The sequence below is a fragment of the Mercenaria mercenaria genome, chromosome 14, assembly GCF_021730395.1.
Source record: "Mercenaria mercenaria strain notata chromosome 14, MADL_Memer_1, whole genome shotgun sequence".
NCBI lineage: Eukaryota > Metazoa > Mollusca > Bivalvia > Venerida > Veneridae > Mercenaria > Mercenaria mercenaria.
Genome location: NC_069374.1, coordinates 30,156,845 through 30,175,436, shown reverse-complemented (window position 1 = coordinate 30,175,436; position 18,592 = coordinate 30,156,845). Strand labels below are relative to the sequence as shown.

The following is an 18,592-nucleotide window of genomic DNA, read 5'->3' as shown; positions in this document are numbered from 1 at the left end:
TGTCACTGCACTAAATTTGCCCATGAAAATCCCGTGGGATTAAAACTTGTCAGACTAGTATTTGAACTGATACGACTATAAATACAAATACAGGTGCGGATTAGCAGTGAGGCGTTATGTTAGACAAGACGATACCCACCAAAATTAAAACAATTTATTTCATAAGAAAACATAAATTTACTTAATTCAGATATCTCTATCAGTAATTTTGCTTTAAGATGTTGGCGTCATTATCAAAATGACGTACCATAGTGTGACAATGTATTCATGTCATAATGTATACATAAAAGCATACAATTAATTCATAGTACAGCTACTGCGCCCCTATTGTAATTCATAGAATAGGCTTCAAGTATGAAACCTAAATATTTTAAAATGACTGTGCACAAACTTTAAGAAGAAACATGAAATGTTAGTCTACATATTGATAAAAACGACTTTTGTTCGCTGTCGGATCATGAAAACTCGTGGAAATAACGTTTTTCAAGTTCCACCTGCTCGTACTTACGCATTTTTATTTTTGTGAACCACCGACTCGGACGTAAGACAAAACCTTCGCCGACGGCCGGATTTTGCCGGACTAAGTATTTTTGAAACTACATACAACGGTGACCGATCTGTTAAAGTGAATGTATCGTACAGGTCTGTATGACGAAAATACGAGATATTTTAACACTAATTTATCCATGTACAACGAGAAAAAAAAGGGGCGGTAGGTAAATACGTATTTTTCCTGAATGTAAGAAAAAAATACAAATGATACGAAAATTTCGATACATCCCCATAAAAGCGTGTTCATTGTAGATCATCCTCGGCCAATTCCCAATAACAAAACTTTAATAATGAACAAACTGCGAAGGAAAACATTACCTTGGCTGGTGAAAACTACCGCAAAAAGCGCCCTGCTTTCACGTAATTATGCATGCCACCGGTCAACGCTTACGTTGAGACTCGGTGATCAAGGTAAAGAACTAGTCCGGTTAAAGACAAAGAATGGAAAGCCGCCCAAATCAACCCCCTAAAACTTTGCATGCTTTTCAACAGGATACATCTATAATATATGTATTCAATTACATTGTAATGCTCTACAAAATAATCTCTATAATAACCAAAGTCAAGAAATGCTTATATAACAACAAAACATTACTACTGGTAATTGTTATCGGGCATCGACAAAAATTCTAATTTTTTCTCCAGGTAAAGTGTTATTCATTCAGGTCATGTATCTGCATAACTTCCAGATTCCTTCTGAATAATTAGATCACGAAATAACTTTCATAACACGGGGATTATTATGCCCTTTAAACACAGTGTTATCACACATACTGTTATCTCTTTATTTCCTGAATTGTATCATAAATGTGTTACCTTTTCTGACTGGACTTCTCTATTAATTACAACCGATTTATTGCTCTCTCCAATCTGCAAATTAATTATGCGCACATGACCTTATACATCTGGAAATACCTCGAGGGTTTTACCTAGGGATGGCAACGAGTGCCGATTTTGGTACTCGAGTACTCGCCGATTTTATCGATCGAGTACTCGGTTACTCGTTAGAGGCATACAGACACTAAATAGCCTGAGCACCTATGAAAAAATGGTAGTCGCATAATGGCGGATTCATATAGTTCTCAGTTTTTTTTGCTGTAAGAAGGATTTTCCTTAAAATCATTGCTATATATTGGTTGAAATCATATTGCATGCCTATACTTGACATACTGGTAGTATTTGCATGTTGAAAAAAGACTCCAAACTGATTTAACATCTGAAATTTATTCATACACCCCTACCCTAAATTGTGATTGTCATTTCAGTGTAAAAAATACGGTGTGTCCGTTTGACCAGAAATATTTTTCTTGCATCAAACATGACCCCTACTTTTCTTTGGATATTTTTACAGTATAAATGTTGCTCTACAAGAAAATGTAAGTTAAAGAAATTTAAAATGGGTCTAGGTGTGTATTGCAGCATTGTGAAAACTTGTCATTTTATATAGAATATATAGTGGTGGCTATTTAGTGTGTTATAACCTATAAGAATTGTCACCCGGTAGAATTACTAAAATTGTCTGTCGTCTGCAAATTAAAAAAAAAATTGTAAACATGGCACATCAACCCAGACAATTGATTTTTGAAAGAATTAAGCAAAAAATAAATGATAATTCTATACCGGTGGGGAAAAAGGGTGTCAGAAATGGCTTGGTTGTACGACAGTAAATAAAAATCCTAGCTATGGAGAAAAAAAACACAAAACTGCCTGGAGAAACTGTCAGAAAACAATATTATGTGCACAGACTTATGTGTCAGGCCACTAGAAATATTTTAAAAATACCCGAAGGCCTACACGTGTCGCATATATGCCACTTTTCTCTGTGTGTGAACCCGAAACATTTGAGCACTGAACCCCAGTTCATAAATAATGAAAGGCAGAAATGTGGGGACCAATGCTCAGGCCATAAGTTTAGGGAGTTTTCTTTCAAGGACTGTGTTCTATGGTATAACGTAGTTTACTATTTTTGTATAATATTTTTGATAAATATAGCACTATTATATACACAACTTATACAAGGCTTATTTACATTTGTGCGGTTAATATAACTTGTTATATGTGTGCAGTGCCGGCTCAGCTGGCCACAAGGCAGCACAATAATTTTACTTATAACCATCTTTATTTCATTCTAATATCACACTCTATGCATAAGCATGATCTTTTAGGTGTGGGGTGCTAGAAAAGTCAGGCTTGGGGTCAGTGAGACCCTTTGAATAGTGTAAATCTGTATGTAATTTGTACCTATACTGGCGTGGTGCGACTGCGTCTTGCTCGCGATATGTACCTAGTAGTTTTACGCAATTTGTCGTAGTACTCTGTTATTAAAAGGTGTCTGATAACAGAAGAGCCATGTGACAGTTTTACACCATTTACCCTAGCTTTAAGGATAACAGTGTCAGCAAGCCCATGATTTAGTCTTAGAATCTGGCCATGGATACGGCCATGGCAGTTGCGGAGAAATGTAACATTTTTGGGCAAGCATGCATTATAGGATCTGTTCACTGCTTCACATTTCTGTGTAGATGTTAAAAATTTAGTTTTTTCTATGCTTTCTGGACCAAGGAGAATTTCAATACATTTCCTGAGTAAAGTCTCATCATCATCAGTCATTTTAAGCCTGACATTGTCTGGCATATAGTTTTTTGCTTTTCTGTAGTTGCCAGAACAAACCAAGCTGTATTTAGAACATGAGGTACCACAGTAACCTTTGAAACATAGTACTATTGCTGAAATTATATTAGGCATTTTGTGTTTTATTACTTTCAAATTGCTTTTGTACTTCTTATGTGCACTTGATAGCTCTGAAACACACCTAGATTTAATAAATAGAGCAAATCTGTTTTTTAGATTAGACTTCTGTTTACCACGGAACATTTTGTCACTAAATGGCGCCCGGTTAATTTGCCTTTTTAGAGAATTTGCTAGGTGCCTCACATCTTTCAAGTGCACAGTTTTAGTTCCTTGACCTTTGTCTACACCAGAATGACCTTTAGAATCTCCATCACCTGTGTGGTGTGAAATCTGAAGATCTTTAGTAATATCCTTAGATACCATTTCATTCCATTTTAGCAGAGACCAGGTGTGCAGTATCAACACCTTTTTAGTTACATTTTGACATGAATAGTTGGAGAGAACTTGAATACCATGGCCATGAGATATGACTTTAACTATAGAATGCAAAAATATGCAGTATTGTTGCATTTGAGATGAAAAAAAAAGACAATTTTCCCACTTTTTACTGAAAAATAAGCTTTTTTTTAACAAAAAAAAAAAATCACTAAACACTAATTTTGTTCTATATTTTATCACAGTTGCATAATTATAAGTTTTTTTCAGTGTGGTTGTCTATTCCGCACTTGCTGGTGGTATATTTGATGTAATATCTTACGGGTTTTTGGAAAAAACAGCGTTTAATGACTATATGTGATTCAGCCAAATTTAACGGCTTAAACCGCAGTCTTTGGACAAAATGATGGCTGTACAAAAATAGTGATTTTGAGAAAACTACTGGTTTGTTTGGGCTGAAACTTGTTTTATAAGCTGAATATAGATGAAACTTCACATAGAGAGCAAAAAAGCTGAAAAAAAAAATTTCATATTTCCTTATTGGCATACAGACACTAAATAGCCTGAGCACCTATGAAAAAATGGTAGTCGCATAATGGCGGATTCAAATAGTTCTGTTTTTATTTTTTGCTGTAAGAAGGATTTTTCCTTGAAATGATTGCTATATATTGGTTGAAATCATATTGCATGCCTATACTTGACATACTGGTAGCATTTGCATGTTGAAAAAAGACTCCAAACTGATTTAACATCTGAAATTTATTCATACACCCCTACCCTAAATTGTGATTGTCATTTCAGTGTAAAAATTACGGTGTGTCCGTTTGACCAGAAATATTTTTCTTGCATCAAACATGACCCCTACGTTTCTTTGGATATTTTTACAGTATAAATGTTGCTCTACAAGAAAATGTAAGTTAAAGAAATTTAAAATGGGTCTATGTGTGTATTGCAGCATTATGAAAACTTGTCATTTTATATAGAATATATAGTGGTGGCTATTTAGTGTGTTATAACCCAGAGTGGTTTCTGTAACCGGAATAGTTCTTCCAAGCATTAGACTTAGATGGCATTTTGAGACAGACTGATTAGAACACAGTGGCAAACTTGATATACTATTAGAACAGTAAGAATGAGAACGTACTATAGTGCTTCTTTATGTTATAACGACATACAAAAATTAGGTACATTTTAATAGCTCATTTAATCTCGTGATTATTCTATATATAACGACGAATAATAAAACGTTAAGCCGACCTTCTGGAGCAAACTGCGAGGTCGGCATACAGTTCGACCGGTTTACTTTTAAAATTATAAAGGATATATTCGTTATGATGTACCGCTAATTTTAACGTTTGCGCACAGTTGTGGTGTGATTTTTTAATTGTTTATGATATACGCGGTACTGCAATAAGCGGCTAATTACAATTTACAGTGATCATGATTTTTGCAAACACGTGTTACCTGTCAGGTAGACACTAAAGTGTCGTTTAAACGGCCGCATTAAAATTGATGTGTTTCTAGTCGTTTCTTTTTCTTTTTTTCTGAGTACTCGATTACTAAATTTCGTAATAGATACTTGGAACATCAAGCGAGTACACGGTTTACCCGTTAACCGTTGCCACCCCTTGCTTTACCCAATGTCCCATGACCACCGGGTTTATCATGTTCGATAACCAAATCAACATCACCGACTTCAAAATCAGCTTTTCTTTTCCGCAAACCATTTTTCTGCGTTTTTCTGAGCTGTTATAACTAAATGATTTTCTACATCTTTCACTTCACTTGAAGTTAATTAAAAAATTTCAGTTTGTATTTGCCAAAATCTCTACATAACAACTGTCAAATTGTCTATGTGAGCCGATGACGACATTTCCTGCGTAATATTAAATAATACTCGCTTAGTTTAAACGTTTTTTTTTCCGCTTTCCACATCTGAATGACACAAAACATCCGGTGTATGTCACAGCGACGTGTGTATCATTTTAGAAGTAAAATAAATATGCAATAAATGGTGATAAGCTTGCATCGAGAAAATGAGTACTGTTGTTTTTTTCGCGGATTAATACGGCGCCGCTAATGTCGCACACAATCTCATTGCAGAAACATACAAATATGACACTCTACTACTACATGCCTGTATAATAGTATCCGATATCAGAATAATGGCATTTTCTATCCCTTGAAAAGTGTAATGGTTGCCGCAAAATTGTGTAACCCGGCATACTGTACTACTTGCCGCATAGCGACCAGCACCAAGTTGTACTCATTTTATGCTTTTATTTTCGGAATACTTTATTGCAACTGTCACGAATCAATGAACTATCATTGTTACTTTTATTCAACTGAACTAATCATTAATAATGCTTTCAATTTCATTTAAATCTGTCACAGTTTGGCTGAGATAAAATAAAAAATAAAAACTAGATGTGAAATTAGAGTTGTTGAGTTTAGCAACATTTGTCTCGATGCGGTACTGGTATAGCAGCAATAACTGCTTTGTCCAATATAAACTTTATGAAATACTTTAAATATCTTAGAAAAAAAAAGAAATTCATTTCATTATATGTATTTTATCAAGGCAAATTTAAAATCGTCGTGAACCTGTGTGAAAGATCGTTTTTAAATTCGACTGTACACTATGATGGTGTCAGTTGTCTACCACTTTGGTCTGCTAAAACGGTTAACAAATTTAGGGAAGTGGGAGCAGCTGATTTCGACTTTCCGATGTAAGTGCCATGATGTTACAAGTGGTTTTGTTTTATTGATATACTGTTAATGGATGTATGAAATATAAATGTCTCATAGTTCAACAAGTTCTTTCATTTTAAGGCAATTCTCGAACACAGTGTGAAACTCCAATGATCACAGATGATGGTCAAAACATAACAGAAAGCGCATACACAACCGAGAAACAGTACGTAAAGTGATAAACTGTATGAAACTGTTATTTTTGTTGTATCGTTTTGATGAATTAAATTTGATATCCACATGCCCCATGTAGATATTCTAATATGGTACAGCTCATCTTAAGAAATTTCAATCACATCTAACTTTAGATATACCAAATAATTAAATATGATGATACTTACAGAAAAGTGTATTATTTTCAGAGAGCATCTGGTTTGTATAAGGATTTTTTTTAATGTGAGAAACATTAATTTCCTTATGAAATTAAACAAGTACGGAATTAAGAACATGGAAAATGATCATACATGTATTTCAACGCAAACAAAGATTTTTCTCGAGGTATTTTAGTTGATTGGAGCTAAAACCAAGTTTTGTTTCTAGCAAAGAACGCCACTTGTTTTGTGAACATATCGGATCCAACAAGTTGGCCTGGAATTAGTTAATCTTAACAATCTCTATGTCTTTAACGTTTCTTTATGACATAAATTGACAAACTGCTTAAATGAATAAAAGATAAGATATGTAACGATGTTTCGTATTATGACCTCAATACTTAGACATGTAATATTTTACATCAAAAATGATTATGATATCAGTTATGTATAAAGGAAGTATTTGAGTTATGTCCCAGTTGTTACACATGTGTCAGACCAGTGCTTAGACTACCCACTAAACTGAAAATGTATTACATAAGAACTATTCTGGAGATTTTTGAAAAAATATTATTGTAAGATTATAATACTGGAAATATAATATTGACTATCTTTAATCATTATAACTGAAAAACGAAAAAAAAAATGTAACTGATTACAAAATATAGGAGCTAGTCTAACCAGTGCTGTTTTCATTTAAAATTTGTCATATGAGTCTTTTTCGGGCTTTAAATTATTTTGAATTGAGTTAGAGTCTATATTAATACCCTTAAACACTATTTGGTTACAGAAATGCTAGTTCAGATGCACTCCAGCCTGAAAAGATAAACAGGAACTTACACTCTTCAGATGTATTCTTCATCGTTGAGGACATGTGCCCTTTCGGGGATGATAAATTCCTCTTTTTGAACACATCTGCAACGGTTTCGCTTTTGAACTCAGATCTTGACGTTGTTGGCACGTTCGAAACTCATGAACAAGGCGTTGAAAAGATTTGCCAGACAGGGGATCAAGAACTTCTCATTGTTAGTGATCAACGGCTATCATTATATGAATTCAAAACAGAAAGCATAGAGCGTATACAGACTAAAAACATAGAGCATGGTTGTGACTGTTTAGCTGTTGGAGAAGATGGAGAGGTGTCGATTTTAGATGGAAATACAATTTATATATACTCGGAACTGCAGCTAACTTACAGCCAACGGCTGCCTGTTAAGGAACGCAAGGAGGATGACGAGAAGAAAATGGTTTTGTTCAGTGACAAACAATGCGTCATAATTGCGAAACGGAACTGCATCAAATCAGTCATGTTCTCCTCTAGTAAGCATTTAAAACGAAGCCTGCATTTTAATAAGAAAAACGTAAATCCAATCTCTTTATGCACAGGTGACGATGATGTATTTCTTCTCTGTTCCTACAAGCAAACCCATGCAAAGATTATGCGCTACACATGCGATCTAGAGAAGATCGGAGTTTTAGACTTGGCTGACGTACACTACGCCCCTAGTCTTACATCGATGATGTTTCACAGACAAACTTCGAGACTTCTAGTTACTTGCAGCGGTAATCTAGATGAATGGCATTGGGGTTGGTTGCTTTATCAGTATATTAAATAAATCGAAATTCATGCTTGTATGAAGTAAACCTTACTGAAAATCATTAGTTTTTAATGTATAAACCTACGTCGACCAGTCATAAAATATACAAATTGTGTTCAGTTGCCACCGGTAACTCGGTAATTTGAATTACTAATATTCAGTATTCAATCTTTCGGCTAAGTACCTCGACATTCGACTAAACTGTTCTAAATTTAAAACTTGATTGCGATAAAGGGCATTACGGTTACTTAATTCGAAATCTCGAGCTAAGAAGTCAAGTTATATACTTTATAGAATAACACGCAGCTGGCGCTAATGCTCTTCTGCATAATGCAGTCTTTTCAATAGCTTTATTTGCAATGCGGTTGGTTGTCCCGTAGTTTTACCGGATGTTTTGGTTTTCGTATGCATGCACATTTTACGTATGGCAAAAAGACCGAAAAGAACAATAAGTTAACCTACATTAAATCATTATCATAATTATTTCGAATTGTAGTGCCACTATAAAAAAATTGACCACAGAATTTATTGTAAGGAATGGCTTGATTAAAAATACGTAATGTAATTAATTAAATTTAATTATATCTTACCTTAGGTTCCGCGTTTTTTATTAATTTTGGTCCACCCGCGAGCATTCTCGAGTCTAGATACTCACAAAATAACTTAAAACTTGTTCCTTATATTTGAAAATGTATTATTTTCTTAAATTTTATCTGTCAAAATATTTTTCTTCAAATAGCTGTAGTATATATTTTTCTTGGACTTGAATAATATTTATTTTATATGTTACCGAACGCTGCCCTTTTTCAGTTAGTAATATACGGAAATTGTTACGTAATTATTATGCAACTGACATGATAAAACAAATGTCATCTTGGTGATCAGGACCGTAACATTGTTCGAGGATGTCACCTAATTAGATCGGGTCATAACGTTACTGACGCAAATAAGATGTCTTTGCTGTGCTTTACTGACTTCTGCCCTTCAGTCATCCATGTTATGCGTAGTACCAGTAACCTACTCGAACAAATATATTACGCGGCTGGGTTGTTTCTTAAATAAAAAATAAACATATCACATGATACCTAAATTGAAAATTAAATCTATAAGGAGGTCCTTTGGAACTTTGTTAGACATATCACCATCTTATCTCATGTTAACATCTGGACTACTGTCATACTCTAAATATTACCGGAAATATACACAAAAGTCAACAACCTTCATTTAATAGAATACACTAAAACTAAACTTGTATTCCACAAAAAATAGAGAGCATGGTCTAACAACAGATAATGTGAGAGTAGAACACCCCCTTACCGGACCCCACCACCGAGCGGTCACCACCCTCATTCCAAACCCTTTGATATTGTTAAATAATTTGTTACCCTGTCGAAAATCTTCAGTTTTTTTAATTACATATTAAAATCCTTAATACCCCAGTCACACATACGGCGCGGATAGCTACGTCTAACCACGTAGTAATCCGTATCGATACGTATCGATCCGTACCTGAGCCGTACCTTAAAGTAGTAAACTGTATCAATCTGTACCAGTCCGTACGGCTCAGGTACGGATCGATACAGATTACTACGTTTCTATCCGTAGCTAAACGTGGCTATCTGCGCCGTATGTGTGACTGTGGTATTAACGAAAATAAAATGTCTATCAAACCGAGCCTGCAACATTGTTGTGGCTCTTTGCCGCGGATCGTATGCAGTTCTTAAAATTTAGCAAAGTTAGAAACAATACCTATACGTTACTATAAGATTCTTCCACTGGTTATAGGTGCAGATGGGAATTTCCGGTCTCGAGGGTAACTGTTTAGGCGGTTACGAGGCTCCAGCCGAGTGACCGCGTAAACAGTTACCCGAGAGCCGGATATTCCTATCTGCACTTACAGCCAGTGATTGAATCTTTTTCTTGCATACCATATTCAACAAAGAAGAGTAAAAATAAATTCAAACAAATGATTTTCTTATAGCACTTTTTTCTTATAGTAGCGTATTAACAAAGCGCGGGAACTTTATGTCCGTAAACAGGAAGTACGTCATGACGTTACAGAGACGAAAACAACGTAAAAGTTCCGGTTTCGTTTTATCATCTGCAATGAAACGTTAAGTTATTTTCGGATGCGCAAGCTGGTCTGGATCCATGATGGTCGCAAACACACTACGTTGGTTTTCTCATGACGCGGCTCAATTATGATTTTAGCTCACCTGTCACGTAGTGACAAGATGAGCTTTTGCGACCGCCCTTCGTCCATTGTCGTGCGTCCACAAATTCTTGTGAACACAATAGACACAACATTTTGCAATCGCAATCGATTTTTATCGAACTTGCACACAGCTTGTATTGGCATAATATCTCGATTCCTTTCTGGCTATATCCCATCATGGGTCCCAGAGTTTTGGCTCCTTAAAGGACCAACATTTGCTATTTTGGCTTTTGCAGCCATATAGAGACTTAATTTTTAGGTTGATCAGATACAAACTTGCAAATATGTTTGAACAACAGTAGATCTTGGATTCCATGATGAATTCGTCAGATCAAATTACAGGTTCCGGCGTTACGGCCCCTGATTAACCCTTGAAAGAGCCCAAATTTGTTAATTTTTACTTTTTAAACACGATAAAAGGGACTTTTTTCATTTGAATTAAACCACAGTCTCACAACTTAAACCACAATAAGAGCTCAGTACCTTACGAAAACCGACTAGATTTTATCATAGAGTTACTGTCCCTGAAAGGGCAAACCTTTCCATGTAGGCCCTTTCATCCATATAGAGGTTTTATCTATGCTTTTATTTGCTACAAAAGTACACAGACTGTTATCCCTGATGATCTCTAGGTCATGTGGGGTCAAGCACTAGGTCACCAGGTCAAATCAAAGGAAAAGCTTGTTAACACATTTATGACCCTATCTTCATGACACTTGGTCAGAATGTTTATCGCGATGATTTCCGATGAAAAATTTAAAACTGGGTCAAGTGGGGTCAAAAACTAGGTAACCCGGTCAAATCAAAAGAAGAAACTCTAAAGAGGCCATATTTATGACCCTATTTTCATGAAACTTGGTAAGAATGTTTATCTTGATGATTCCTAGGCCAAGTTAATTGAAACTGGTTTATGTGGGGTCAAAAACTAGGTCACCTCTCAAATCAAAAGAAAAGCATTTTAACACTATAGAAGCAAAATTTATTACCCTATCTTAATGAAACTTGGTCAGAGTGTTTATCTTGATGATTCCATGTCCAAGTTTGAATCTGGGTGATGTGGATTTAAAAACAAGGTCACTCGCTTAAATCAAAAGGAAAGTTTTTTATCAAACTAAAGGCCTCATTTATAACCGTATCTTCATGAAACTTGGTCAGAATGTTTATCTTGGTGATTTCTAGGCTAAGTTTGAATCCGGGGTCACATAGACATTCAAAGTAGTAAATATAAAATCTTCTGGAACCACATGGCACAGACCCGCATGTAGCATTTATAACAGGTGAGTGATATAGGGTCATCATGACCCTCTTGCTTCATTTTTTCTGCGCAAAATAAAATGCTGTTTTCAGAGGATCTTAGTCAATATTGTACCGGTAAATGTTTCATATCTCGAAATGTGTTTTAGAAAATACAACTTATAAGTGTTTCATGTCTTCTTTTATATTTCAGATAAACACGCAGGATTTAAACTTCCAAAAAGGTAAATATTTTTGCAATTAAAATCAGGTCTGTTTATGTAGAACAAACGTTTTCAAGTTTTATGTTTTAAACATTATTGGTTAAAGGTTTAAAATGCATTTCTTTATAATGTGGCTGTGACACTTTATGCTATGAACATAAAAATGCTAATCATTAATATATTTATCAAAGACAGCGTTATTGAATCTATTGTGTATTTGGCATATAGTGTAACATCTGAAGCAAGGTATGTTCTAAGCAATAAACAAAGTGCCATAGGAGTCATTCTAAAGTTTCATAAGGCTTTTAATTTCATGTTACTAACATATTGAGCAACTGTCCAAATAGATTATACGCATAATTACATATTTCCAAAATGCGTTCATTACTACCCATGAACTGATAAAATAACGCGTCATAAAGGGAGGTAATTCAGAACAATGGATTCAATACTACTTTCTACTATGTTAGTCAATATTCAAACCTTTGACAAAAAATATGAGAACTCTAATGTTGAAAATTGGACAGAACAAGAATTACTATATTTATTTTCATAACACAAAATTAGACAGTTACATATTAAACAAAGGCATTATGATCATTTGAAATTTCTACAGACATTTCATGAAACTCATGTTGTTATTATACGCAATGTGTAGCCTCCGCAGCCAAATGTATTTTATATCCAGATGTAACTACATAACCGCAGTTATATATAATTATGTGATACAAAGCAGAATGCTATTGAAGAAATAGATATCTGAAACGAAAAAGTCGTCAACTTACTACGCTGTTAAATAGCAGACGTTCAGACGTCGCACTACAAGGCATCTTCGGGAATGCACATTTTTCATGTGGCGACATACTCTATTTTGGCTGTAACTATTAAGAATTATTAAAACACCGTAATTTTAGTTTTATTGTAGATGTTTGTTTGTTTGTTTGTTTGTTTTGGGTTTAACGCCATTTTTCAACAGTGTTTCAGTCATGTAACAGCGGGCAGTTAACCTAACCAGTATTCCTGGATTCTGTACCAGTACAAACCTGTTATCCGCAAGTAACTGCCAACTTCCCCACATGGATCAGAGGTGGAGGACTAATGATTTCAGACACAATGTCGTTTATCAAATAGTCACGGAGAACATACGCCCCGCCCGAGGATCGAACTCGCGACCCCGAGATCCGTAGACCAACGCTCTTACCTACTGAGCTAAGCGGGCGGGCTAATATAATCATGTATTTAGTTTGAAAGTAATTGATGTCACTTTTGAGTATATGCAAACTCTCAACTACGACTGCCAATACAACGGCACGATAAAAAACTCGTCGGTAATTTTCAAGAGTACGGCAGTTTGGCTTGATGCCACGATGTTACTTTACGCTCATAAATGAAATGTAGTATTTAGTTCTAGGACGTACGACACTCTGACAGTACAAAGTTTCGTATTGATCGTCCTTTTGTTGTGTGGTTCCGCCAAATAGATTAGATTTCGATAAGTACCTCTGGTACTGTAGTCTTTTACCGCATCATGTGGTCAATTCGTAGATGATGCGACTCTACATATCAAGACGATGAGGTGACATCAGGAAACGATAGGAAACTAAGACACGGCATAAAAACAAGCCACCGTAAAAGACACTACATCCAGAACCCTGTCAGAAGTAGATTGATACAGTACACTGTACTGTGTTGCCATGCCGAATTGTTATGCCTTTCAAACACGGCTTCGCTTAGAACCTTCGTAAGGTGTGACGTTGAATCGCACCGTCGTGATGTCAAATGCTACCGTCGCGATGCCTTGTTGTACAGTTGTCAGGTCGCATTGTACCGTCGAGATGTCGTATTGTACCATCGGGATCTCATATTGTACAGCCGTGTTCCACAATCAGGATGTCATATTGTACAGGAAAACATCTACTTTAAATAACTAATCATTCGAACATGACAGAATTCTACGAAACATTCCAAAAACCAAAAGCGAGCTCATTAACAGTTTATTGGATGGCCATGGTCTGTCACATGAATTATAACAATATTTTACTTTGTTTTGTCGCATAGAAAAACATCTGTTATCGTCGGTAATTTCAGTACTATGCTCAATTAAAATAGAATTGAATACTCATTTATTGGGTTTAGGTATATAATAAACAAGTAATTTGATAACAACTGTGTGTCTTACATGGTTGCTATATTGGCACCCGTGCTCGCCCTCGCACAAATAGAGATTTTTTCGAGCTAACACCAACTTAAGTCACGCTATTGCTGTTTACTAAGTGTAACGTATCGGATGTTAATGCCGTATATCTGTTTATAAGTTATTTGAAGACAAATGCATATATGGCCCTAACAGTATTTCATAACCGGTAGAGGAATTAAGACGTCAAGTTTAATGTTATTTCTAAATTAAACACGCAACTGGTTGGCTTAGTATGTAGAACACAAAAATGCAAAAGCGTTGGTAATGTTCCCGTGATGATTTGAAGAAGACAATATATTTAAATTCATTTATCAAATGGGAAACAACTATTCAGGAATAATTTTACAATTAACAAACCGTTGTAATATACCTTAAATACTGTTGTAAAATCACATTTATCCGTATCTAACAATTTAAATTTTACCTGATAAGTAATAAATAGTAATTCTTCCGATTTGTACAGTAAAACGATGTTACCTAGTCCGGATATCTTATAACAGAAACATGTATATATCTTTATATGAATAATCCATATATTTGGATTTAGATCTATTTCATTTTGCAGTGAAACAAATCAGCTCACAACAGCATTTACCAGAGTAAAAACAGTAACTACCAAAGAAATGGACAATCTTAATCGTCTGTTTAATAGTATTTTCTGTCAACACCCAGACGGATCATTCCTAGTCTTACAATATGGTCATGATGATGATGTTTATCATGATGATGATGATGATGATGATGATTATGGTGATTATGGTGATTCCAGTTTGGTAATACACCATTTTAGTTCCGACTTCCAGTATATCCGTAAGTACAATACTTACATAACCTATGATGTGGGTGATGATAAATGTGATATCTGCTGTACAGACAGTGGAGATGTTGTGATTGATGCTGATGGCGAGGTAACGTTGTACAGAATTACAGGCGGAACCATTCAGCACATTAAATCAAATAGTAGAGCACACGAAGATACCTGGAAGACGAATCTTTGCTTCTTCATGAATCAGATATACAAAATCTGTGTTAATCACTTTGACCGTTATGCAATTGTTATGTTGGACACAAATTTGAATGTTAAGAAACAGGTGAAATTGTTTTTAGACTTATATAAAGACCTATCCGTCTTCCCTAAAGTGATTCCATGTGTGATGCAGAAGTACTTGTATATTCATCCTATAACCGACAGAATTGTTTGTGAAGACCTGAAAAAGAAGCAAATACAGTATATGCAGGTGGAAGGCTTTAAACCACAGAGTATATGTGCTGCCAGTGAGGACAGTGTATTTGTAGTAGGGATACAGGGTTCTGATGACCAAAGAATTCTACAGGTGAACACTGACATGGAGATTCTCTCTGATATACCACTGAAAGGGAACCAATCAAAATACATGTTTTGGCAAGAAAAAATGGTATTTGATAAAGTAAATGCCAGATTGATCCTATTTCCTTCTTTGGGCGTGGTCGAACAAATATACCTAGAATGAGCTTGTTCAAGAATCCTAAAGTATGGAGTTGTAGAACCAGGTTATAACAAAAATCCACTTTTTTAAAATATTTTTGAAATTTTAATATGAAGATGAGTAACAAAGTATCTGAATTAATTCCGCTGGGGGAGATAACATCATATTGAAAGAACACTTTGATTGAAATTGTGTCTGAATGGATTCCATGAGATTTTATCATATTTTAAGACATGCTTTGTTTATCTACATGAAATAAACTACACGATCGTGACGTAAAAAATACGGAAATTTCGATTTATGAGAGTTCATTTTGTTTCCTTTTTAACAAATCTATATAGTTTATGATAATTCAGAATTAACTGGTACCTTGTTATTTATAAAGGTGGATTCTTTTACCATGACGATACCAAAAAAATACACAAATCAAATGCAATTATGAAATGATAAATTAAAGTTTGGTATAAACAAGAATAGTTTCACTGACTAAGCAACCTAAACACATTTTAACTCGAGACAACTAAAATTTTAAGAAGTAAATCATAATTATATACGACGCTCTTAAATAAAACGTAGACAATAAATTGCCTATATCTGTTTTTGTATATTTGTTTTGATATACGTGATTTAGTCATAGTAGGAATGAGATAATTTTAACGAAGGGCGCCATAAATTTTGACAACATCCCTCGTATTACCAGTGATACTTTCATACGAAGAATCTTTTTAAAAAGGTCATGTGAAAGGTTGACAATTTTTTATTCCATATTTTATTTTGTGATTTAGAAAAAAAGAAAAGGAATTTCTACTTTGACGGTTGGTAATAAAATCCTTTATATCAATTTAGAAAAGTTATCTTTCGAACTTTAATGTATGTAAGATTAGGTACACTTGTACAAATGACGTTTTGCAAGTTTGAAAAAAATATTGTGCTACAATTCACTAAACCATATTTTTAACTAACCATATTTTTCAAAGTATCATTGTATCCGTAGATAATTTAGAAGTCCATTATTCTTATAACGCTTGATATTTTTGTCATTATTGGCCTCCGATGGGCCTCTATGGAAAACATTTTTGCATAAAGAAAATGTACCACAATGTAGACTGATGAAACTTTTTATGATTGTATATTTTCTTGTATTCTATCATCTAGCAACATAAAGTGTGTATGGTTGTGTGTTGTTTAAATTTCACAAAAATCTACTGGATACATTGCATTGCTGCTTATCTTATGCTTTATGTATTTGAAATAAAAACTGTTTAAGAATTTGTTCAGTTGCTTTAGAGTATGGTTCTGAAACTGGAAGATAAAGTAGTAGGCCTATAGTTGGAAATCAAAGTTATAATTTTATGTAGTAGCGTATGATTATCATGTATTTTTGATTTTTGCTGAAAAATAACAAGAGGACCAGGATGGTCCTGAATCGCTCACCTGTCCCCACGTGACCCAGTTTTGAACTGAGTAAGACGTCGTGTTTTCTCTTATTTGACATATTGACCTAGTTTTTGAGCTCATGTGACCCAGTTTTGAACTTGACCTAGATATCATCAAGATAAAATTCTGACCAATTTTCATGGATATCCATTGAAAAATATGACCTCTAGAAAGGTAACAATGTTTTTCTATTATTTGACCTAATGACCTAGTTTTTCAACGCACGTGACCCAGTTTCAAACTTTACCTAGATATCATCAAGATAAACATTCAGACCAATTTTCATGAAGATCCATTGAAAAATATGGCATCTAGAGAGGTCAAAATGTTTTTTTTTCTATTTTTAGATCTACTGACCTAGTTTTTGACCGTACTTGACCCAGTTTTCAAACTTGACCTAGATATTATCAAGATTAACAATCAGACTAACTTTCATACAGATCCCATGGAAAATATGGCCGTTAGGGAGGTCACAAGCTTTTTTCATTGTTTGACTTACTGACCTATTTTTGAAAACATGTGACCAAGTTTCGAACTTGACCTAGATATCATCAAGTTGAACATTCTGACCAATTTTCATGAAGATCCATTGAAAAGTATGGCCTAAAGAGAGATCACAATGTTTTTCTATTTTTAGACCTACTGACCTAGTTTTTAACCGCAGTTGACCCAGTTTCGAACTTGACCTAGACATCATCAAGATATACATTCTGACCAACGGTCATACAGATCCCATGAAAAAAATAGCCTCTAGAGAAGTCAAGTTTTTTTTACTGACCTATTTTTTGATGGCACGTAACTCAGTTTCAAACTTGATCTAGATATCGTCAAGATAAAATTCTGACCAATTTTCATGAAGATCCGTTGAAAAGAATGGCCTCTAGAGAGGTCACAAGGTTTTTCTATTTTTAGACCTACTGACCTAGTTTCTATCGGCACATGATTCAATTTCAAACTTGACCTAGATATCATCAAGTTGAACATTTTTACCAACTTTCATAAAGATCCATTGAAAAATATGGCCTCTAGAAAGGTCACAAGGTTTTTCTATTTTTAGACCTACTGACCTAGTTTTTGACGGCACGTGACCTAGTTTCGAACTTGACCTAGATATCATTAAGGTGAACATTCTCACCAATTTTCATACGCACGGACGACGGACGCTGCGCGATCACAAAAGCTCACCTTGTCACTTTTTCACAGGTGAGCTAAAAACGTATAAAGGATTTGCCAAAATTATCGTGGCCATTTGAGAATATTTGATAATTATGACAAAAATTGCTATTTAATATTTGTAAATATTTATAAAGGAAAATATTAATTAAGGGTTTGAAATATAAATAATGTTTTGATATCATTGTATATTTTTCAAGAGTGCATGTATATGTTGATTTTGATGAATAAATGTTACTGTTGTTATTGTTGTTTATTATCTTTCATTGTTTTAGACTTGATTTCAACTTTTCAATAAGAACCAATGACAGGTTTTGACCATTCCTATTAATGTTAAAGTTTTGTTTAGATCCAACCGCATAGATAGCA

The 18,592-nt window shown here is 34.6% G+C and overlaps 1 protein-coding gene across 1 annotated transcript in view; it reads left to right on the top strand.

Moving 5' to 3' along the window:
- Window positions 1-18,592, top strand: part of LOC123543237 (uncharacterized) — a 76,769-nt gene that overhangs the window by 14,661 nt on the left and 43,516 nt on the right. Inside the window, exons 7-9 of the mRNA XM_053523151.1 lie at window positions 6,451-6,535; window positions 7,471-8,267; window positions 11,941-11,971. Of these exons, the coding sequence (XP_053379126.1) occupies window positions 6,451-6,535; window positions 7,471-8,267; window positions 11,941-11,971 (913 nt within the window). The remainder of the gene's footprint in view (window positions 1-6,450; window positions 6,536-7,470; window positions 8,268-11,940; window positions 11,972-18,592) is intronic.